This window comes from Panthera onca, chromosome C1, assembly GCF_046562875.1.
Source record: "Panthera onca isolate mPanOnc1 chromosome C1, mPanOnc1 haplotype 2, whole genome shotgun sequence".
In the NCBI taxonomy this organism is placed as follows: Eukaryota; Metazoa; Chordata; class Mammalia; order Carnivora; family Felidae; genus Panthera; species Panthera onca.
In genome coordinates, this window is record NC_138346.1 from 38,210,058 (window position 1) to 38,233,948 (window position 23,891).

The 23,891-nt window shown below is 39.5% G+C and overlaps 1 protein-coding gene across 2 annotated transcripts; it reads right to left on the reverse strand.

The window, feature by feature from the left end:
- Positions 1–2,294: 2,294 nt before the first annotated feature.
- COQ10B (coenzyme Q10B) lies at positions 2,295–23,758 on the reverse strand. Of its 2 annotated transcripts, none has more exons than XM_060622780.3 (5): positions 23,486–23,758; positions 17,954–18,106; positions 11,544–11,736; positions 5,629–5,730; positions 2,295–3,321 (listed from the first exon to the last, which is right to left on the reverse strand). In XM_060622780.3, exons 1-5 carry the CDS (start codon positions 23,755–23,757, stop codon positions 3,154–3,156), a joined length of 888 nt encoding a protein of 295 aa, XP_060478763.3. In that variant the 5' UTR covers position 23,758; the 3' UTR covers positions 2,295–3,153. The 2 variants fall into 2 exon arrangements, with proteins under 2 accessions (XP_060478763.3, XP_078307165.1); XM_078451039.2 differs by lacking the exon at positions 23,486–23,758 and adding an exon at positions 22,190–22,286.
- Between the last annotated feature and the right edge of the window lie 133 nt (positions 23,759–23,891).

Genomic DNA, 23,891 nt, shown 5'->3' on the forward strand with positions numbered 1-23,891 from the left:
CTCTCTCTCTCTCTCTCAAAAATGAACATTAAAAATTATAAATAAAAGCTTTCAGAATCCAAAAAAATGGATGCTATACAAAGAAATGGGAATAACGGTGGCATAAGACTTCTCAAGAATAAATAGCACTGGATGCCAGAATACAATGAAGTCAGATCTTCAAACGGGATGGAGAGGATGTTATCCCTAATGTAGAGTTCTGTACTCAAGTGTGAATATAAAACAATGACATAATCAGACACAAGGATTCTAAAAATTTAGCCCCACTTGCCTTAGGAAACCACTAAAGGGCTTGTTTCCTCAGCATTTGGAAGGTAAATTAAAAATATGAGGCCAAGATTCAGGACGTAGGGAGCCCCTAAAAAGAGGGGGAAGGAAAACCCTAGGTTGACTGCATGGGAGCCCTAGGATTACAGCTGCACAACAGACTAGAGAGCAACCAGTTCAGACTGGAGGATAAAAGTGGCTGCAAGTAACTGAACGACTGAACTTCAAGTGGTTTGGACACATTAGAGGCTTGTTTTCCCACAGAACCAGGACAAAGTTGACAACTACACGGTTGGTTCACTTAGCACTTGATGTTAGAGTTGCAATATGCCTTCTCTGGAATTACCGCCTCTTCTCTGAAAAGGCAGCAGGTGTAGCTGCAAACTTCATGTCCTCACCATCAGGCAAAAACCAAGGAAGAGACGTTTCTTCCAACTTGCTTTCCACAGATAAAAAACCTTATCTAGCAGTGCTCTTCCATCAGTCTTCCCCTATGAATCCAATGACCAGATGTCACTTCAAAAGTTTATTGGGGGTGGGGGCGCTGAGTGGCTCAGGTCATGATCTCAGGGTTCATGAGTTTGAGCTCCGCCTCAGGCTCTCTGATGTCAGCACAAAGCCAGTTTCAGATCCCGTCTCCCTCTCTCTGCCCCTCTCCTGCTCACAATCTCTCTCTCAAAACTAAACGTTAAAAAAAGAAAGGAAGGAAGAAGAGAGAGAGGAAGAAGAGAGAAAGAAAAAAAGAAAAAAAAAAGTTTATAGGGGCATCTGGGTGGCTGTCAGTTAAGCACCCAACTCTTGATTTTGGCTCAGGTCATGATCTCATGGTTTGGGGGTTTGAGCCCCACATTGGGCTCTGTGCTAATAGTACTGAGCCTGCTTGGGACTGTCTCTTCCCTAATTCAGTAAACTTAAGGGGGTGAAAAAAAGGGGTGCCTGGGTGGTTCAAACAGCCAATTTCAGCTCAGGTCATGATCTCACAGCTCGTGAGTTTGAGCCCCACATCAGGCTGTGTCAAAGCAAAGCCCCCTTCAGATCCTCTGTCATCCCCTCTGCCCCTCCTTGGCTCATGCTCGCCCTCTTTCAAAAATAAACATACATTAAAAAAAGAAATTAAAAAAAGTTAATAAAGGCATTTTTTTCTCTTCCTATACGGAAAGCATTGATGACAAACTTAAGTGCATATGTTATGGCCTCTGGAGTGTTGTACTAGGTAAAGCAAACACAAGAGCATAGATACTGGAGCCAGAACGCCTGGATATGTTGTATCCTGTCTCTACCACTTACTGCAATCTGGGTTCTGACCATACTTGGGAAACCTCATGGTTTATGTGGATGGCTAGATCAAGGCATTATTTGTGTGTTCCTGGGCTCCCTGACCAAAATACCATCCACATACTCTCATAATACCAGCTCAGATCCCAACCACTAACTTAGATTCTGAACCTGGGAGTTTATCTATGGTATTTATTTATTTATTTATTTTTATGGTATTTATAAGGGTAGTGGTAAAGTACAGATTTTTATTTCCATCAAAAGAAAAGTAATATGTACAGGGACAAAAAAATATCTGGATGCTATCTGCCATTTAAAAACATTTTATTTAAAAGGTAATTATATACAAGCTGCAGATACTCTGGAAAGATACAGCTTTACCTGTGTGAAGCCACAACCAGTTCCATGTGAGTGGACTGTAGGAGTACCTCACCACTGTATAACCAGCACCTGGCACACAGCAGGCACTCAAAACAGATTTACTGAAAAAAACGGATGCAAACGTGCTTTTAGGTAGCGAACGAATTATTGAGGTCCCCTGTTGATCTGAAGAAACAAAGTACTCTGATTGGAAAGGTAATGCAATGGGGTTGTTAGGTATGGAGTGAAAGGAGGGAAGAAGATCAACAATGATTAAAGGAAGACTGAATTTTGCCCAGATTTGTTTCATAAAATGCCACAATTAAACTTTACTAGGTCTATGTGAAATACATATTGAAATAATACAGGAGGATTTCAATAACCAGAATAACTGTACAAAAAATAAACAAATTAACTTTATTAAGTTACTACTTCACTCCTTAGACATTAATTTGTTTACAAAAATATGTTTGAAATACATTATTGAAAGTGAATACACACAATAAATAGAAAATAGGGATGTATGGTGCTGGAGATATATCAATCAACTTATCTTCATGTGTTGCCCACTGTTGTAGACAAAACTGGACACATAATCAACATTACTGAAAGCAGTCAAAGTACCTGGGAGAGGGCTGCAAACTACAAGAAAAGTAGCTTAAAGATCTGGACCACTCACCAAAAAAATATTCACTGTTTAATCTGGGAGTTAATCTCACTATTGATAGCGCTGAATTACCTACTACCCATAAGAATAATTTAAAAATAAGAAAAGTGCCAAGGAACCTTCATTAACAGTATTTTTAAGTCTAAGTTTCTATTTTAAATATCTGATGATTACTCGAATATCCTAAGCCAAGAGGCAGGCCCTATGACAATAAGTTATAAATAGTCTGAATTTAATAACTTAAAGGTGATAATGGTTAACATAATACATACCGTGTGAGTATCTTAACTAACCACTTTCAGGTAACGTCATAATTAAAAGGTTTAAGTTTACAGTTTCAATTTCTGGTTAAAAGTGATGACATCCTACTATTGTAAATATGCTAATAAACACATTACTTTGAATTACACTTGATTGAATTCTGTGTACACGTGGTTCCATATTCCAAGTGCAAATTCTCAACGGTGTAGGTTTATAATCAAAGCTGGGTTTAACAAATGCTTTCTAACTTCTGAAAGCAAATGATAAAAGCACTTCCTAAAAGTGAATAAAGTTATAAACAGGTGACCAGTTCTTTTTTCCCTTTACGTGTGATGAACTTCATGAAGCATTAATTCCCGAGGTATATTTGTTTCTGGACCATACAGCTTACATGCTCTTCTTTCAAAAGCAGCTACCATCTGCTTTACAACTTCGTCGAAAAACAATGTGGCAAGCTGAGAGTGCAGAAGGGAGCGGAATTCAAAAGAAATCTGTAGGAAAATGTTAATTATTTTAGGAGGATCTTTCTCTTACTCAATGTCTACTAAGGATAATGGTATTCACACTGTGAAATGGGCTGCTCGGGCTGTAAGGTAGAGTTGTACGGGTATATCTAGATGAGATTTTTACCACCCCTCAGAAGACGGAGACTTCTTTTCCACAGTAAGCACAACTACTGGCACAATAAGCCTAAGTAAACAAGGACAGTGAATTTCATTTCAGGACAAAGAATCTGCTTTTATTAAGTTAAAGATAAAACTGGAAAAAAGCTTTGCTGAATGAATACCATTTCGGTCTGTCTTCTTTCTAATGTACCCCTTTTGGATCTATCCTGTTTCCCAAAAGGAAATACAGAAGGGAAGTAACCCTTCTGATAGGTATTCCTATGAGAAGTAGTAGCAAGAAGATGAGAAGAGAACTATTTATATCTCCTCAAGATAGAAGTCAAGACAAGTGGTTCGAGAAAGAGTATTTTAAGAACCAAATATCCAGTAACTTTTAAAACTGCTTTAATTTTCCATTTTGAAGTAATTTAAAATTTGTAAGAAAGTTGCAAAAATACTACAAAGATTTCTCATACACCCATTACCCAGATTCTCCTATTTAGAAAAAAAAAATTTTTTTAAGTTTATTTTTTTGAGAGAGAGAGTGAGCGAACACAAACGGGAGGGGCAGAGACAAGGAGAGACAAAATCCCAAGCAGGCTCCACACCATCAGTGCAGAACCCAATATGGGGCTCAAACTCACAAACTGTGAGATGACCTGAGCTCAGATCAGGAGTCAGATGCTTAACCGACTGCAGCACCCATTCACCCTTAGATTCTCCTATTTTAATGTTTTACAGAACCACATTGCAATTATTAAAGCCAGGAAATTAAGAGAGAGTTAATGCTACTAGATAGTAACACTATTATCTAATCTACACAGGCCTTATTCAAATTTCCTCAACTGTCTCATTAATGTCCACTAATTTTTTTAATGAATGCAACTCAAGACCTGAGAGCAGCAGCATCAAAATTATGACTATTTCTGGGGCACCTGGGTGACTCAATTGGTTGAGTGTCCAATTTTGGCTCAGGTCATGAACTCACAGTCTGTGAGTTTGAGCCCCGTACTGGGCTCTGTGCTGACAGCTCAGAGCCTGGAGCCTGCTTCAGGTTCTGTGTCTCCCTCTCTCCCTGCCCCTCCCCCGCTCACACTCTGCTCTGTCTCTGTCTCTGTCTCTCTCTGTCAAAAATAAATAATCATTAAAAAAAACCTTAAGGGGCGCCTAGATGGCTCAGTTGGTTAAGCATCTGACTTTGGCTCAGGTCATGATCTCACAGTTTGTGAGTTTGAGCCCCACATCAGGCTCTGTGCTGACAGCTCACAGCCTGGAGCCTGCTTCAGATTCTGTGTCTCCCTCTCTCTCTGCCCTCCCCTCACTCACACTCTGTCTCTCTCTCTCTCTCTCTCTCAAATATGAATAAACATTTAAAAAATTTTTTTAGGGGCGCCTGGGTGGCGCAGTCGGTTGAGCGTCCGACTTCAGCCAGGTCACGATCTCGCGGTCCGTGAGTTCGAGCCCCGCGTCGGGCTCTGGGCTGATGGCTCGGAGCCTGGAGCCTGTTTCTGATTCTGTGTCTCCCTCTCTCTCTGCCCCTCCCCCGTTCATGCTCTGTCTCTCTCTGTCCCAAAAATAAATAAAAAACGTTGAAAAAAAAAAAAATTAAAAAAAAAAAAAATTTTTTTTTAAAAATTATGACTATTTCTTGAAATGCAATGCCGGAGTTGCAAATACAGAGAACAATTCATGTATTATCTGTTGGCAAAGAAAAGCCACAAGTAGCTCTAAGTTACCTATTGCTAAGGTGATGTGAACAAGAAAATGCCATAGTCCCTATTTTAAAAACATATTTTCCCCCTTTGCACTTTATCTCTGCATCATAAGATGTAGAAATCAATGTGTAGATTTCATTTGGTGTTAATAAACTGTTATTAAGCTGTTAGTAAATTCTTAATATGTGTCTTATAATCTATGGACCTGTAAAAATTAGAAAATAGAGAATGACTATTCAAGTTTTCAAGAAATAGAACAGAAAAAGAGAAGGATTCATTAGTATTCTTTCTTATAAAGTTAGTACAGAAAAAGGTATTCAACACTCAGAAATTTGAGATTTTCTGTAAGTGTCTTTCAGTAATCACTATGCACCTAAGATTAATTATGGCAACTGGATTCTAATAAATTGATTATTCCTTCTTTAACAAAACCTCACCTAATATTTGGAACAAACTGAGGGCTGTATGAGAGACTTACTGAAAAATCCAAGGTACAAGTTCTTGGGTAGCCAGGAAGACCAGGGCTAAAACGCCAAACAGTCTCCAAATGATTGAAAAGTTTCCCGTCAGTACAGGATGCCTAGGACAAAATGAAAATACAACAGGTGTAAAATACCATTTGGACTGTACAGAATCTACAGTTGAGGATGATTTCTTTTTGAAATGTTTGTAGGTCAGACCACAGGTGATAAAAACATCTCATTTTCAGCTTGGTACTAGGAAGTGACCTCTTGCCAATATACGCCAAGATTGTCAGTGCTCATTTTCACTGCTGCCACCCACTGTGCTTAGACATTCTCCAGGAGCAAAACAACGAGTGATTGTTTTGGAAGTTTATCTCCAGCCCTGCCACTTCTAAGTAATCCTGAACAAGTTAATTTCCAATACCATATTTCCTTAAATCTATAAAATGAGTATAATACCTATTTTATATCATCATATGATACAACTAAAATATTTATAAGGTATCTGGCACAGATCCCAAGTATAATTCTAGAATTCTTCTTTCCTACCCAAAGACTTCTCTTGTCAGTTACATTCACTCATTAGTCTCTATTTCTAAGGGCATCCGTGGTTCTAGTTTTCCTGAGAGTCTGGTCCTGACCAGTATCCCTGATCCATTGCTTTCTAACCTCTAATCTCTTCAGTGCTCATGTTTATTTTGTGTATGTATACATTGAAACATAATACTTAGCAATACTATGTACAGTCCATCTTGATAGTTCCCATTCTGTCTCATTAAAAGAAGGCTAAGACCCACTTAAGAGTTGCCTCCCGCAATGTGAAAAATGGTGGCCAGGTTCATAGTCACTAGTCTATTGTCAGGACTGTTTACGACTCTGAATAAAGTTCAGCTTCTTTACTTACTATCCTAAGATGGTATCTGGGCCTTCATACTAGTAGACAACTGACCTCAAGAATATGTACCACTTTCCGGGGCGCCTGGGTGACTCAGTCAGTTGAGCGTCTGACTTCAGCTCAGGTCACGATCTCACGGTTCGTGAGTTCGAGCCCCGCATCAGGCTCTGGGCTGATGGCTCAGAGCCTGGAGCCTGCTTCCGATTCTGTGTCTCCCTCTCTCTCTGCCCCTCCCCCATTCATGCTCTGTCTCTGTCTCAAAAATAAATAAACATTAAAAAAAAAAAAAAGAATATGTACCACTTTCCTCAGCAGCAAACCGTCTTTTAAACCCTTGTTTCAAAGTCAACACATCCCTCCCCAATTAAGCCTTAAGTTTTCAGCTCTTTTGGCATATCCTGGGACCAATAAATGATCAAGCCCCTCTACCCCTTTTTTCTGTTAACTTATTCCCCTCAACACTTTAGACTGTCCCTCCTCTGAGCCTATACACTACAGGTTGGCAAAAGGACTTGCATAGATAAACATTTTTCCCCAAAGTGTTATTTTTTCTTCCCTAGCTTCTGTCTCCCTAAACACAGAATGCAAGATTATTTGACTATATCTGACTATATCTCCACAAATAGTTCAAATTGGAAGCCAAAGAGCTTAAAATATATTTGATGTTTATTCTTCCTCTTCATCTAAAGCCTTCTGAGTCAGTTATCACATGAAAACATGGTAGAATCATTATAAAGATCAATTGCATCCATACTAAAAAGCATTTATGAAGAAATGCTCTATTTTCACATTCATAGAAGAAAGTATTTTAATTTTTAAGGTGGAAACCAGTGAATGTTTTAAAATTTAGGGGGAGGGGGCACCTGGGTAGCTCAGTCGGTTAAGCGTCCGACTTCAGCTCAGGTCACGATCTCGCGGTCCGTGAGTTCGAGCCCCGCGTCGGGCTCTGGGCTGATGGCTCGGAGCCTGGAGCCTGCTTTCGACTCTGTGTCTCCCTCTCTCTCTGCCCCTCCCCTGTTCATGCTCTGTCTCTCTCTGTCTAAAAAATAAATAAACGTTAAAAAAAAAAAAATTAAAATTTAGGGGGAGGAAAAAATAAATAAAATTTATTTAGACATGATAAAATAATAGTCATTAAAATGCTAACTACTTTATTTTTATTTTAGAGAAAGAGAATGAGCAAGCGGGAGGGAGAGTGAGAGAGAATGAATCTCAAGCAGGTTCCATGCTCAGTCCAGAGTCCACTGAGGGGCTTGATCCCACAACTATAGGATCATGACCTGAGCCAAAATTATAGACTTGAATGCTCAACTGACTGAGCCACTGAACTACTCTAATAGCTAAATTTAGTCATATTATGCTGAGTCACTGGGGAGAAGTGAAAATTTTCTTCAAGGAGTTTGTTTTTTCCTTTTGTTTTGTTTTTAGAGAGACCACACGTGTGCAAGCAGGGGAGGAGCACAGGGAGAGAGAGACTCTCAAGCGGGCTCCACACCCAGCCCAGAGCCTGATACAGGGCTTGGGGCTCAATCTCATGACAGTGAGATCATGACCTGAGCGGAAATCAAGAATCGGACGTTAAACTGAGTCATCCAGGCGCCCGAAAGAGTTTGGTTTTACTGGTAGTTCAGTAATGAGCATCTAATTTTCAAAAGCATCAAAAGTTTATTATAAATCTTATTATTTCAGTTATCCAACTTTCAGGTAATACACTCTACCCTTCTTTACAATCACATAAGATGCTTACAGGAAATTTAACAATGAAGGAAAAACTGCTACTGGGAATACTCACAATATACCACTTCCCTCTGACTACTTTTTCACAAAATGTGACAGTGCTGTACTCATACGAATAATCTAGCCCAAGGACCCACAGGTTTTTACTGGTATGTTTAGACATGGCAAAAGGCTTCATTCCTAACAGGAGAGTTGCTGATCACAACAGGAGGTGTTATGATGATGACCTGCAACTAGCTGCTCTGACTGAACTGACCCAGACAATACAAACTATGGCATACAAAATTTTATATTGTGACCCAGGCAGTAAGAGTCATTGAACGGTTACCTCTATTAAATCTGCTGAAAACTTCCAAGGGCTTCTTGGTCATTATAGATTCATGTACACTAGAATTACTGACACATCACAGGCACATCTGAGGCAACTAGTGATTCACCAAAAATGTCACATGGCTTCTCCTGCTCCCTTGGTTATAATGATTTTTATTCTATAGCACATGTGTGTATGAGGTATTAAAATCCAAAACGTGAACCCAAGGACAACAGAAAATTGAACATATATAGTTGTGTGTTATGCTCAAATATATCTTTCAACAATTGACACATTAAGTGAGGCACCTTATTTTATTTTTTTTATGTTTATTTTTTTTCAATTTTTTTAATGTTTATTTATTTTTGAGACAGAGAGAGACAAAGCACGAGTGGGGAAAGGGAAGAGAGAGAGGGAGACACAGGATCCGAAGCAGGCTGCAGGCTCTGAGCCATCAGCACAGAGCCTGACGCGGGGCTTGAACTCGTCAACCGCAAGATCATGACCTGAGCCGAAGTCAGACGCTCAACCGACTGAGCCCCCCAGGTGCCCCCAATGTTTGCTTATTTTTGAAGGAGAGACAGAGTGTGAGCAGGGGAGGGGCAGAGAGAGAGAGAGAGAGAGAGAGAGAGAGAGAGACAGAATCAGAAGCAGGTCCCAGGCTCTGAGCTGTCAGCACAGAGCCCGATGTGGGGCTTGAACTCACGGACTGTGAGATCATGACCTGAGCCGAAGTCAGATGTCCAACCGACTGAGCCACCTAGGTGCCGCTATGAGACAGCTTATTTTAATGAAAAATACCTTTGCAATTTGACACAAACAGTGTGAATTTGCATAAGGTTCTTAATTTTACTAAGCCTCATAAAATTGAGATAGCAATGATAACTTCATACATGTTGTTATGAAGATTTTTTTTTCTAATACAGTTTCCTCCCTCCTTGGCAGTAGTGAAAGTTACTGAGATTATGAGGAACATCTCTGGATCTGCAATAACCCAAAAAGACAGTAATGAGAACTTCTTAAGCACAAAGCTCTCATGACTCCCATCACTATAGTATTGGTGCTGAGGCCACACAAAGATGAAAAAGAGAAGCTTCCACTCACTCAAGTAGCTCAACCTTGTCAAGCAGAAATCAGATGAAGAAATAAATTATACTGCAGAGTGATAAGAGAAACAAAACATGTACAAAGCCCAGAAGAATCTCCGAAGTAGGACTGATTATTTATATTAAGGAAAGGGAGAAAGCAACATCAGACAGCTAGAATTTGAAGGACTACTAGGCAAAGAATTAAGTTCATTACAGGTAGAAGAGTGAAAAGTATGCAAAGGCACAGGGCCGCACAATAAGCACCGTATGGTGCATTCATGGAACTTGAAGATGGAAGGTACTGCCTGAACATTTAGTATATTTGTGTGTATGTGTGTGTGTGTGTGTGTGTGTGTAGTGTGTACTGGGGAAGGGGTGGGGAGCAACAATAAAGCAGATGACTTAATCTTGTATGTATTAAGAAGCAAGGGAAGGTGTGTCAACTATACTTCAATTAAAATAAAAAGCCAGTGAAGGAAAGAAAAAGCTAGGGGGAGAAAATTGAGGGTTATTATTTTTTTTCTCAAGAATTCTTTTAGTTAGATATAGAATATGAAGATTTAAGTTGTAAGAGATTAACGTCAGGGGCACCTAGGTGGCTTATTCGGTTGGGTATCCAGCTCTTGATTTTAGTTCAGGTCATGCACGGTTCGTGAGATCAAGCCCCACATGGGACTCTGTCCTGACAGCATGGAGCCTGCTTGGGATTCTCTCACTCCCACTCTCCCTCTGTCAGTCCTCTGATTGTGCGCTCTCTCTCTCTCTCTCTCTCTCAAATAAACAAACATTTATAAAAAGAGAGACTGAGGTCAGGAAACAGAAAAACATTTTCAGATTATATAGATATTCACTGGTGTCAGAAAGACTGAGCTGGAGTCTTGGCTCTGTAACCTTGGGTACTAATTCTTCTAAACCTTAATCTGCTCAACTATATGATGGAGAACAGTAACATTTGAATCTCAAAGGGCTGTTTTGAAGATTAAACAAGTAATTGAAATGCTTTAAAGCACTACAAAGAGCTCAATAAATGTTAGTGTGAGAGGCAGTGCAGTATAGTAGTAAAAATCTCCAAAACTATGAGGAAAAAGATGGAAATATTCATAATGGCAAAGCCCCCGAGTGGCACAGCCTTTTATATGAGTTCAAGTTGTGAGAGTAAGATGAGGGTGGACTCCAAAGTCAGCCTCACTGGACAGCAGACTCTCTGATATGAGAGCTGCACCTCCTTCAATGCCTAACAAGGAGCTGACGAAGGCATTTAGCTCTGGCCAATTACCAAGAAATGATATTTTGTGGGCATAAAACACAACTACACTTTAAGTATTTGGCCACGAAACTCTAGGAATTCAAAAGAACTCTATGGAATTCTGCCGTTTTGTGTATTTAAGCCTCAGTACCTTTTCTATATGTGCATTCTCCTTTGACAAGGTAAAATAATCAACAGAATGCATGTAATAGCACTTGGCATTTCAGTACCGCCACATGGCAGTATGACCTTGACAGTGTTCATGTTCTCATTTATATCTTTTCTACCTTCATTCTCTCACCACTGTCCTTTCCTTAACTTAAAAAAACCAAAAAATCAAAAAAACAAACTAGCACAAAAATTAAAACAGTTCTCACTTGTGCGGTCCAATCTTTTCTAAGGGGCAATAGTCCTCAACTGAAGAAAAAAAAGAAAAAGCTTCTTATTTCCATATTCTAGTCAAATTTCTATTTGGCAAGAATAACACCAATACTGGATAAAACAGCACAGTTAGAAGACATAAGAAATCATTTGTTTGTTCCTTCCTTCTCTGATTAGTTTAGGGACATTCTTTCAAGCTATTATACTTTAACTCACTTGATATAATCAACATTTGGGAAAGATTTAAAAACAACAAAAACTAAAACTATTACCTTTACCAAATGTGGTTTCACCAAGGTTACTACTGATGTATAGCGCTCCAACACAGGTGGAAACCCAATTTCTAATCGTGTTTTGCAATACCCAGTTCTCTTCGATATTACATCTGATTTTTTGCACCAAGGAACAAAATGCTTGTAATCTTCCATTCCTGATACCACATCATACATTTCCTGCATAGAATATCTTAAAAAAAAAAAAAAAGAGAAAGAGAGAAAGGTGTTAACTGCACCTAGTTATATGGCATACATATATTTTAAATTGAATATGAGGGGCACCTGGGTGCCTCACTCAGTTAAGCCTCTGACTCTCAGGCTCAGGTCATGATCTCGCAGTTCATAAGGCTGAGCCCCACACTGGGCTCTGCACTGACTCCGTGAAGCTGGCTTGGGATTCTCTCTCTTTCTTTCTCAACGCCTTCCCAACTTGCTGCCTTTCAAAATAAATAAACAAACTTTAAGAAATAATTAAAAGGGGCACCTGGGTGGCTCAGTCAGTTAAGCATCTGACTTCGGCTCAGGTCATGATCTCACGGTCCGTGAGTTTGAGCCCCACGTCAGGCTCTGTGCTGACAGCTCGGAGCCTGGAGCCTGCTTCGGATTCTGTGTCTCCCTCTCTCTGACCCTCCCCCGTTCATACTCTGTCTCTCTCTGTCTCAAAAATAAATAAACGTTAAAAAATAATAATTAAAATAATTAAAAAATAAAAAAATTATAATCAAATACATACTTTAAAGTTTACTTATTAATTTATTTTAGTAATCGCTATACCCAATGTGGGGCTTGAACTCACAATCCTGAAATCAAGCATTGCATGCTCTTCTGACCAAGCCAGCCAGACAACCCCTCCTTTTTTTAAGTTTATTTATTTATTTTTATTAAAAAAATTTTTTTTTTAATGTTTATTTATTATTTTGAGAGAAAGACACCATCAGCAGGAGGAGGGACACACAGAGAGGAAGACACAGAACCTGAAGCAGGCTCCAGACTCTGAGCTGCCAGCGCAGAGTCCAACGTGCCGTTCGAACCCACAAACCTTGAGATCATGACCTGAGCCAACGTGAGACACTTAACTGACTGAGCCACCCAGGCACCCCTGTTTTTTTAAGGTCAAATATACACTTTAGAGCAAAGAAATTTACAACATATTGTTACATGAAAAAAAGCACACTACAAAGTAGACAGGATATGCATGATTCTATTATCCATTTAAGAAAAATTATACATAGGGGCACCTGGGTGGCTCAGTCGGTTAAGCATCTGACTTTGGCTCAGGTCATGATCTTGCAGTTTGTGGGTTTGAGACCCATGTTGGGCTCTGTGCTGACAGCTCAGAGCCTGGAGCCTGTTTCGGATTCTGTGTCTCCCTCTCTCTCTGACCCTCCCCCGTTCATGCTCTGTCTCTCTCTGTCTCAAAAATAAACGTTAAAAAAAATTAAAAAAGAAAAATTATAAGTAAATTCTATATTTCTCACTTTTAAACACCTGATGTTTACTTCTTCCTGAAACTAATTGTTAGGGTAACAGACTATGTGCAATGAAAATCTGGAAGGACACAGATTAAACAATAGTTTTTAACTCAAGAAAAAGAAGTAGGAATAAAGATCGACTCTCTTAGTACATATTCTTATATATTGTTAGATTTTTATACAAGTATGTAGTATTTTTGTAATTAAAAAAAAAAAAAGGAAACTATTCTAGAACATAAAGGAAACATCTCATTCTTTTCATGAGCCAGCATAACACTCCATCAACCCAAACCTGACCAAGAACATAAAAAATAAAATCTATAGACCAATGTCACCTGTGACTACTAAGGCAAAAATTATAATTATCAGCAAATAAAATCCAGAAATACATTTTGAAAAAAACATTATCAAATGCAACTCTTTTAAAGATGCACGGATGGCTTAACACTAAGAATTCTATTATTATAACCATATTAACCAAAAGAAAAATTGTGATTCCCTCCATAAATGGTAAAATACCAAAAGCATTCTCATTAGAGTTAGAAATAAAACAAAGATGCTAGTTATCATTGTTATGTAACATTGTTCTGAAAGTATTAGCTGAAGTAAAATCAGAGTATGAAATATGAGGCATATGTATGGAGAAGAATAAGACAAGAGTATCAGTTGGCAGGTGATATGACTATCAATTCAGAAGATAAGCAATTCAGAATTCAGTAAGGTAACCTGTTAAAGAACCTTTAAAAATAAGTACTTTTCCTACACTAACAAGAACCAGTTATAAAACAGCACGGAATTGCAAAATACCTACAAATAAATTCAACAAAAAAACTTAAGGGCCTAAACGTAAAACAAACAGAAACAACAACAGTCTATGGATACAAAAGACGAGCGGATGATGAGAGCCAGATACGTATTATTCTTATAAAAACTGAACACTGTTAAAACATAATTCACCTCAAAACGGTAATAGGAATTTACACCACCACCAAGACCATGATGGCTGGGACTATAATTCTGCCCCCCTTCAATCCCTTCAACAAGTACATGGTCATAATCAACCAGGCCACACCTTACAACTACCCAGTGCCCCTCCCAGATGATGGGAACATGCCCAAGGTGTCCAGCCACCCCCAGGACTCCGGGCCCAAGTCTGGAGTGGCTGAAGAAACTGTGAGCACCTCCAGTTGCAGGGAGGACACATCCTCCCATGGCCAATAATATGTGAAAAGTGAAAGAAGAAAAATTATACAGTAATTTAAACAATCCCAATTTAAATTACAAAAGGGAAGTTTCAGAATAAGACAGAATGAGTCTTTATGAATGTTTAAATTAATCTTTATGAGCATGAAATGAGGCCCACACCAGAGGGGAGGGAAAATCACCCTACCCCCTTGGTTTTAGTTACTTTGAAATAAAGGCCAAAGTAAGTCCCATGAAGAAGTATGAAACCTTGTAGCCTGGAACTTAATTGTTATAAAAATAGTCTACAACAACTCAGAAAGCAGTATATACAGCATAGTGGTCAAGGAGATGGACTTTATACTCAGGAAGGACTGTGCTCAAGTATCAACCCTAAAACATAGTAAGCCACATGACCCTGGGTAGGCTGTTTAACCTCTCAATTTTATGTTCTTCATCCATAACTAAAAAGTACCTCTATGGGGTTCTTCTGAGGGTTAAGTGAAATCGTTTTGCCATACTGCACAATGCTTAATAAGCACTTAATAAACGTAGCTAATATGTGTTTATGTCAAATACAGGGGGAAAAGATAAGATAGAGATCACTGGATAAGGCCAATTTGCAATAAAAAGAATTTTAGCCTGAGAAAGAATAAGGAAGCAAGCAATAATAAGTAAATACGTTGGAAAAAATAATCTTTGAAAAAAATAATCTTTGGAATCATACTTCATGTACATTATCTCTCTGAGCTTCAGTTTCCTCATCTCTATAATAGGAATAACAACACCTAATATACATGGCTATTGTGAGAATTAAATGAAACAGTAAAGTACCCAGTAACAGCTGTCAAATGCCAGGTACACAGTAAAAGGAGATATTAACAGTGATTCAAAAGTAAAGCAGGCCAGGGGTGCCTGGGTGGCTGAGTTGGTTTAGCATCTGACTCTGGATTTCAGCTCAGGTCCTGATCTCACAGTCTGTGGGTTTGAGCCCTGTATTGGGCTCTGTGCTGGCAGCTTGGAGCTTGCTTGGGATTCTCTCCCTCTCTCTGCCCCTCCACTGCTCACGCATGGGCTCTCTCTCAAAATAAATAAATATTTTTTTTAAAAAGTAGACCAATTCACTATTAATCTTTTTATTGCCATTTCTTCTTTTAACTGATACCAGCTCTGGCAAAGATGTCTACCTATCCAATTATTTAGGCTCACTTCACATGGTATACTTGCTGGGAAGAAGATGCCCATCAGGAGGCTACTATTTCCTGGCACAAAAACAGACACTCAGATCAATGGAACAGAATAGAGAACCCAGAAATGGACCCACAAACGTATGGCCAACTAATCTTTCACAAAGCAGGAAAGAATATCCAATGGAATAAAGACAGTCTCTTCAGCAAGTGGTGCTGGGAAAACTGGACAGCAATATAGAGAAGAATGAACCTGGACCACTTTCTTACACCATACACAAAAATAAAAAAATGGATGAAAGACCTAAACGTAAGACAGGAAGCCATCAAAATCCTCGAGGAGAAAGCAGGCAAAAAACCTCTTTGACCTCAGCCACAACAAGTTCTTACTCAACACATCTCTGGAGGCAAGGGAAACAAAAGCAAGAATGAACTACTGGGACCTCATCAAAATAAAAAAGCTTCTTCTGCACAGCAAAGGAAACAATCAGTAAAACTAAAAGGCAACCAACAGAATGGGAGATCTGCAAATGACACATCAGATAAAGAGTTAGTATCCAAAATCTATAAAGAACTTATAAAACTCAACACCCAAAAAACAAATAATCCAGTGAAGAAATGGGCAAAAGACATGCATAGACACGTCTCCAAAGAAGGCATCAAGATGGCCAACCAACACATGAAAAAATGCTCAACATCACTTATCATCAGGGAAATACAAATCAAAACCACAATGAGATACCACCTCACACTTGTCAGAATGGCTAACATTAACAACTCAGGCAACAACAGATGTTGGCGAGGATGCGGAGAGAGGAGTTCCTCTGTACTGCTGGTGAGAATGCAAACTGGTGCAGCCACTCTGGAAAAGAGTATGGAGACTCCTCAAAAAATTAAAAATAGAACTACCCTATGACCCAGCAATTGCACTACTAGGTATTTATCCACGGGATACAAGTGTGCTGTTTCAAAGAGACACATGCACCCCCATGTTTATAGCAGCACTATCAATAATAGCCAATGTATGGAAAGAGCCCAAACGTCCATCTACAGATAAATGGATAAAGAAGATGTGGTATATATATATATATACAATGGAGTATTACTTGGCAATCTAAAAGAATGGAATCTTGCCATTTGCAACTATGTGGACGGAACTGGAGAGTATTATGCTAAGCGAAATTAGTCAGAGAAAGACAAATATCGTATGACTTCACTCATATGAGGAATTTAAGATACAAAACAGATGAATATAGGGAAGGGAAGCAAAAAGAATATACAAACAGGGAGGGGGGACAAAACATAAGAGACTCTTAAATATGGAGAACAAACAGAGGGTTGCTGGAGGGGTTGTGGGAGGGGGGATTGCTAAATGGATAAGGGGCATTAAGGAATCTACTCCTGAAATCATTGTTGTACTATATGCTAACTAACTTGGATATAAATTAAACAATAAACAGATTTAAAAAAAAAAAAGGAAGCTATTATTCCCAGTACCCCACTTGCATTTAGATGGGATTATGTAACTAGTTCTTCCCAATAATCCCTTCCAAATCAATATGGTTTAGAATCAGGTATATCTTTTTAAGAGACTCTGAAGACTAAGGAATTACAAAGGTACAAGTTAGATGGAGCCCGGTTCATAAATTGCTGTGCATGGATGGGGAGTACTCACTTGAACTTTACATAAGGAAGAAATAAACTTCTGGGTTTTACCTATATAGCTGCTAGCTTTACCTTAACCAATACAGTGACTTAGCCAGTAATAAAGATGACTTTAGTGACAAAAGTGGAGTCTGCTGAAAGTCCTTTACTACAGAAAACTACTACAGAAGGGAAAGAGCAAGTGGAAAAATTCATGAAATGCACTTTTACAAGAATTCATGTAATACTTAATGGCCTGTTAAGAATTAAGACCCCCTTGTAGAAATTCCCCTATGAACAGATGCTGTATTTCTGGTTTAGCAGAACTGCAGTCTCTCTATTCTCTCCTGTGTATATGCCTAGATCAGGGGTCAAACCTGGCCTATTGCCTCGTTTTGTAAATAAAGTTTTATTAGCACATAGCCACACCCACTTATTAACTACAGGCTATAGTAGTAGGTCTTTTGGGCTATAATTCCAATGACAGAGTTGAGTAGCTGCTACAGAGATAGTATGGTCCACAAAACCTAACATATTTACTCTCTGGCCCTTTACAGAAAAAGTTTGCCAACCTATGCTCTAGGTGGTAGGAGCCTCTTAGCACATCTGCATGTTACTTACCTATGCATGTGTATATGTTAGGGAGCTATATAAACATATTGGGCCCAACAAATCACTAATGTTGCCACTACAGAAATGAACAGTGTACAAAAATACAGGTAATAAACAGTTCAGTTATTTCCTTTATATGTCAAGATTTAAATCTATCCTATAAAGTCACTACATAATTATGTTAATTCAACAAATATTTATAAAACAGCAAAAGCTATGGAAAGGCCAATCCAGAAAAACCAGAGCTTACTCTGTAAGAAGAAAATCCAGAAAAAAAAGTCATGATACAAGAAAGTTATTATATACAAACCCTATAATTCTCCTCTCTGAATATTCTTTTCTTTTGTTTATTAATGGCGCAGCAATTCTGAAGAAAGTTCTTGCATATATCTCCTTAGGCAAAACTAAGGAGGTATATAGTGGAAGAGTTCTGCTCATCAGTGTACCACAGGAAGCAAAATATCTAAAAGACAAAAATTACCTGATTTAGAATGGCATTGAAAATTAAGAGGAAACACAAATTACAGACTGTAAAATACTATCACACTTTATTTTTTTAAAGTAAGCTCTACACCCAACGTGGGTGTCAAACTCATGACCATGAGATCAGGAGTTGCTGCTCCACCAACTGCGCCAGTCTGGCCTCCCAGTAACTATCACACTTTGGAAGGCTTTGCAACTTTAGAATATTACACACACACACACACACAGAATTGTGTGCACATGCATGCACAAGCACACAGAAAAAAAATTTATTAAGTACCATGAAGAAAACTAAACATAACAGCTTACAGTTTGGGTTAGAAGTTCCTGGCACAAAAGGGATCTCTCCCAGAAAGTTGGCTTTCAGTCTACCATCACGTATTACAACATATTCTTCCCATACACTTGCTAGAATATTCATCAACTATTTTCTCTTTGTTAATGTAAACTCTTCCCCCAATGTGGGGCTTGAACTCATGACCCCGAGGCCATGAGTCCCATGGTCTACTGACTGAGCCAGCCAGGTGCCCCTCATCATCTATTCGACTCATCTATCCAGGTTGTTTTCTCAGCTGGATCCACAGAGGTTCTTTAATTCCTTTTTTTTTTTTTTTTAATTTTGAGAGAGAGAACATGCACACAAAAGTGGGGGAGGGGCAGAAAGAGGGAGGAGAGAGAGAGAATCCCAAGCAGGCTCCCCAGCGTAAGCAAAGAACCTGACATGGGCTCAAACTCAAGAATCTTGATATCATGACCAGAGCCAAAGTTGGACACTTAACCGATTGATCCAGCCAGGTGCCCCAGGTTCCTTAATTCTTGACCTACTCTGAGACTTGAGATTGGAAATCTAGTGGCCCTTTCAGAACTGTTGCTCTATACTCCTTTACCTTCCAGTCTCCCTTTCAATGCGTATATGTAAAAACACATATCAAAGAAATTAGAATATTAGTTGTTTGGGTGCTTCTAAATATAGGTGCCTGATACACTTGTTTTCACCTGAATATTTCTGCCTTTCCCTAATAAGATTATTGTATAACTATTTTATACTATTATTTATGTATTAGTTCACATACTCATTGAGATCGTGTTCTGTGCTAGGCACTAGGGATATAATGGTAAAAATAAAAATTAACTGTATGAGAATTACTTTGTAGTTGAGCATTCAAAAGAAGTGCTAAGAAAGAAAGGGGGTGGGGACACATAATTAGGAGCTCCTTTTGATAGGGCAGTCTCAGAAGTCCTCTAACGTTATACTTCAGCTGAGATATAACAGGAGTTAGCCATATAAAGAGAGAAATAGGTATGTATGTGCATAATAAATGTGTATGTGTATGCATACACACACAGTGTATGTGAGTGTAGTATATGGAAGGAGGGGAGGTAGGCAGGGGGCATTCCAGGTAGTAGGGAAAGAGCCTGGCAGTATCCACAGACTGAAAAAGACTAACAGTGTAGTATCAGTAAAGCAAGCCAGGAGAGTACTATGAAATAATATTAAACTGGTTGGAGCTAGATCATGCTGGGAATTATTAACCAGGATAAAGCAATTTGGATTTTATCCTCAATGAGAAGCTTTTGGAGAATTCCAAGTAAAAGAGTACTATTTCATTAGATCAAATCTTCAAATTATTTTTTAAAAGGGGAATGGAGGGCCTGGTGAAATCTTATGTCATCATACATAAAATTTGTTTTATAAATAGAATTTACACATAAATAAAATTTCTTTGGACATAGACACCCTACAATTTGGCTGGGGAGGAAGAAACAATCAAGTTAAACAAGGAATAGTTGAAGAAATTGGGAATATTCAGCCAGAAGGATGATACCTGAGGTATGGTTCCAAAACATAAACAAGAAGCCCAATCGGAGGGAGACAAATTTAGGCTCCATAATACCGGAAAGAACTTTTGATAATTCCTTTTTTAAAAAATATACATTTATTTTTGAAAGAGAAAGCGTGTGCCTGCGTTGTCAGCAGACACACACACACACCCGCACACACGAGCAGAGGAGGGGCAGAGAGAGGGAACAGAGGATCTGAAGCAGGCTCTGTGCTGACAGCAGAGTCCAATGTGGGGCTCCAACTTAGAAACCGTGAGATCATGACCTGAGCCGAAGTTGGTTGCTTAACTAACTAAGCCACCCAGGTGCCCCAAGAAAGAACTTTTGAACAATTAATACTCTTTATAAAAATTAGGTGGTCTTATTCCAGACAATGAAATAAAGGTTAATGAAAATGGTTAAGCTAAACACTGATAACTATTTGTCAAAATGTAATGGTAAAGAAATCAGACATATGAACTATATAGGTGAACTTACTGGCCTCTTTTTAAGACTTTAAAAGGATTTTTCACCCAACTGTAAGTAACACTTCAAAATACAAACAAGGGGATAAAAATATTGCAAAACAAGACAGCTTTCTAAATTCTAGGTTTTTAGGACATCACAAGTAGTATTTGATTTTTTAATGATGGTAAGAGCATATTTTAAAGATATCTCTATTATTTTTAATCAAAAGATATTTTAGATAAATTCATCTCCTAGAGAAAAATGTTACCAATTTAGATAGATTCATCTAGAGAGAATAAAGGTGTTAAGTGTTTCCAAAAATCTTTAAAAATATGATTAGTTATGTGAATCTTATTTTAAAGGCAGAGATAATATTAAAATAAGCCTATTGTGGGGCGCTTGGATGGCTCAGGTCATGATCTCACAGTTGGGATAGAGCTTCACATTGGGCTCTGTGCTGACAGCATGGAGCCTGCTTGAGATTTTCTCTCTCTTCCTCTCACTCTCAAAATAATTTTTAAAAAGAGCCTATTGTGATTTTTTTTTTTTTAGAGTAAAACTACAGAGTTTTCTTAGAAGTAGGATAATACCGGGGCACTTGGGTGACTCAGTCAGTTAAGCTTCTGACTTCGGCTCAGGTCAGGAACTCGAGGTTTGTGAATTCGAGCTTCGCGGCAGGCTCTGTGCTGACAGCTCAGAGCCTGGAGCCTGCGTGGGAATCTACATCTCCCTCTCTCTCTGTCCCTCCCCCATTCATGCTCCCCCTCTCTCAAAAATAAAAAATAAAACATTAAAAATTTTTTTAAGAAAGTGGGATTATACCAACGTAAGTGAATGACAGTTACTCTGCTAAATGAAGCAGATCAGTGGAAATAACATAGTTCGGCAATTAATTTAGCTTCTCCTTTAAAAAAAATTTTTTTTAAGGTTTATTCATTTTTGAGAGACAGAGCACAAGCAGGGGGAGGGGAGAGAGAAAGTGAGACACAGAATCCGAAGCAGGCTCCAGGCTCTGAGCCGTCAGCACAGAGCCTGACACAGGGCCCGAACCCACAACCCACGAGATCATGACCTGAGCCGAAGTCAGACACTCAACTGACTGACTTCAGCTCAGGTCATGATCTTAGGCTTTGTGAGTTCGAGCCCCATGTCAGGCTCTGTGAAGACAGCTTGGAGTTCGGATTCTGTCTCAATCTCTCTGCCCCTCCCCCACTCACAGTGTGTGTGTGTGTGTGTGTGTGTGTGTGTGTGTGTGTGTGTGTCTCCCTCCCTCTCTCTCTCAAAAATAAATAAATATTTAAAAATATTTAAAAAAGAAGCCACATAAAATAATTTAGGATCTCTGTTAGCCATATTGATTACAACCCAAATCTGGTGTACAAAATACCTGATCACCTGTTCCCTTTCTAGGACATTCTTTAGCTGTCTTTGTTATAACAGTTTTACCTATTTTCCCCACTTTTGTTACCTATTATCAGAAGCCAATTATGTGACAGATATTGAAAACACTTATTAATAATTTTCTGATAAATCAGTATCAGAAAAGGCAGCATTTCTGTGATAAACCTTTATTTAAAAAGATAAAACCGTTGCTCCTGAGAGATGAACTGGTTGCCTATGAAGCTTTTCACTATATATGGTTTTGAATTTTGTATCAAGTTTATGTAATACCATGGCCCCAACCTCCCACTCTACCTCCCCCAAAAGAAAACACACACACACATATACATATAAAAACCCTTATACAATCTGATTACAACTGTAAAGGAAATACCTGTGTTTAAAGCAAGCTAATAGTTTTCCTGATGAGTCTGCATACTATGGTTACAAGCCCTGGACCGCACATCTATTTTCACACACTATCAAGAATGACGTCTTAAAAAAAAAAAAAAAGAATAACGTCTTCAACTGTAATGAAGAGTCATACAGTCATATATATCGTTAAACCATGATATTAAAACTGAATCAGAGGAAGGACAGTTTTTTGTTACTAAACTTCCGATACTACATCTCACCCTACTATAATAAACGCCACAACCTATGTTAGTGCTTGCGCCTAAAATGAGCTCATAAACTCCTTCCCTCTTCATTATTATAAACAGTAAATACTTGTCTTGGAATTTAAACCTTAATGTAATCACTAAAACAATTTTTTTTCTTAAAACTGATTAGAACTACTTTTTCAAGTTATTTCCTTTAACAAGACTTCAGTTTCAACCAATATTTGGTTAAAAAGATTTAGAGTTGGCTGGGGGTTTGATACTTGAAAAATTCTTTAAATCTAAATTCTTGGAGTTCAACATTTGTGCTTTCTCCCTTCATCCTGTACTGTTTACAACTGAATACATTTTAAATACTAACTTTAGTTTTCGAGCATTAATTTATTACAAAGTCATCAGGAAAAGGAAACTAAGCGGTGGAAGCATGGAATCATTCATGTCTCCACCTCCACCCACCAAAAAGGAGCCAACCAGGAAAATCCAAAGCTGGTTCAAGGTTACAGGACCTCTAAGTTACAGTCTAGCGGGGAAAAAAAATCCAGGTCCCCTACTATGGCTACATTTAGTTTTGCAAGCACCAAAGGGTGGAAGCAAACGTCTCCTACCAAAAACTGGGAAAGTATGTCTGGCCACTTGGCACGCTAGAGGAAAAGGAGGCTCACCGCCGGGCCACAAACTCCCACAGCCCGGGCACCCAGCAACTCTGCCGCAAAGTTAAAAGAGCAGCAACAGCAGCAGGCCGTAGGGGAGGAGACCGGAAGAGCTCCAAGTCACCCTTTTTCCGAATTGCTCTATCAGCTGCTGCTAAAGTCGCTCCGCCGATGATTCACTACCTCTCGCGAGGGAAGCGAGTCACCAACTCAGACGGGTGTCTGGAACAGGCCCACGAACCTCTGGCCGGGGTGATGGGCGCAAAACCTGAACTCCTCAAACGCAGGAGACCCTCTCCCTCTGGAGACGCGGAAATGCATCCGGTCAGGCTACCCCTCGCCCCAAGTCTCCTCGGTCCCCCAACTCAGCAAGCCGGGGCCGAAGGCTACCCTCACTGCAGCACCCCCGTTGTTTATTACCTGACGTTCCGGGTAGGCCTCTGCGCCGGAGCCGGGGTTCCGGCCGCTGCTGTCGACTTTGGACGGCATCCCAAAACCACCTTTCTCAGGGCCCCCTGACCGGCCCGAGCTGCCATGATAGTCTCACTGAAGCCGGTCCTCACCTCCGGGACCTGGTCCTCGGTGCCGCCCTTCTGTGGCCCGCGGAGCCGCCCGGCTCCGGCGCCTTCCAACCAATCAGCGGGCCCCTTGAGCTGCCAGACACGCCCTCTCTTCCCACCCCGAAAGCGCATAACTGACGCAAGCTCCCGCTGCCGTAAGGCCGACTGTAAAGGCCTCGTCATCCTTCCAGCCAATCAAAGGGAGCTCAGGGCCGCCTGGACACACCCCTCTTTCCTGGCGGAGCTCCAGTTCCCGCCGCGCGCTA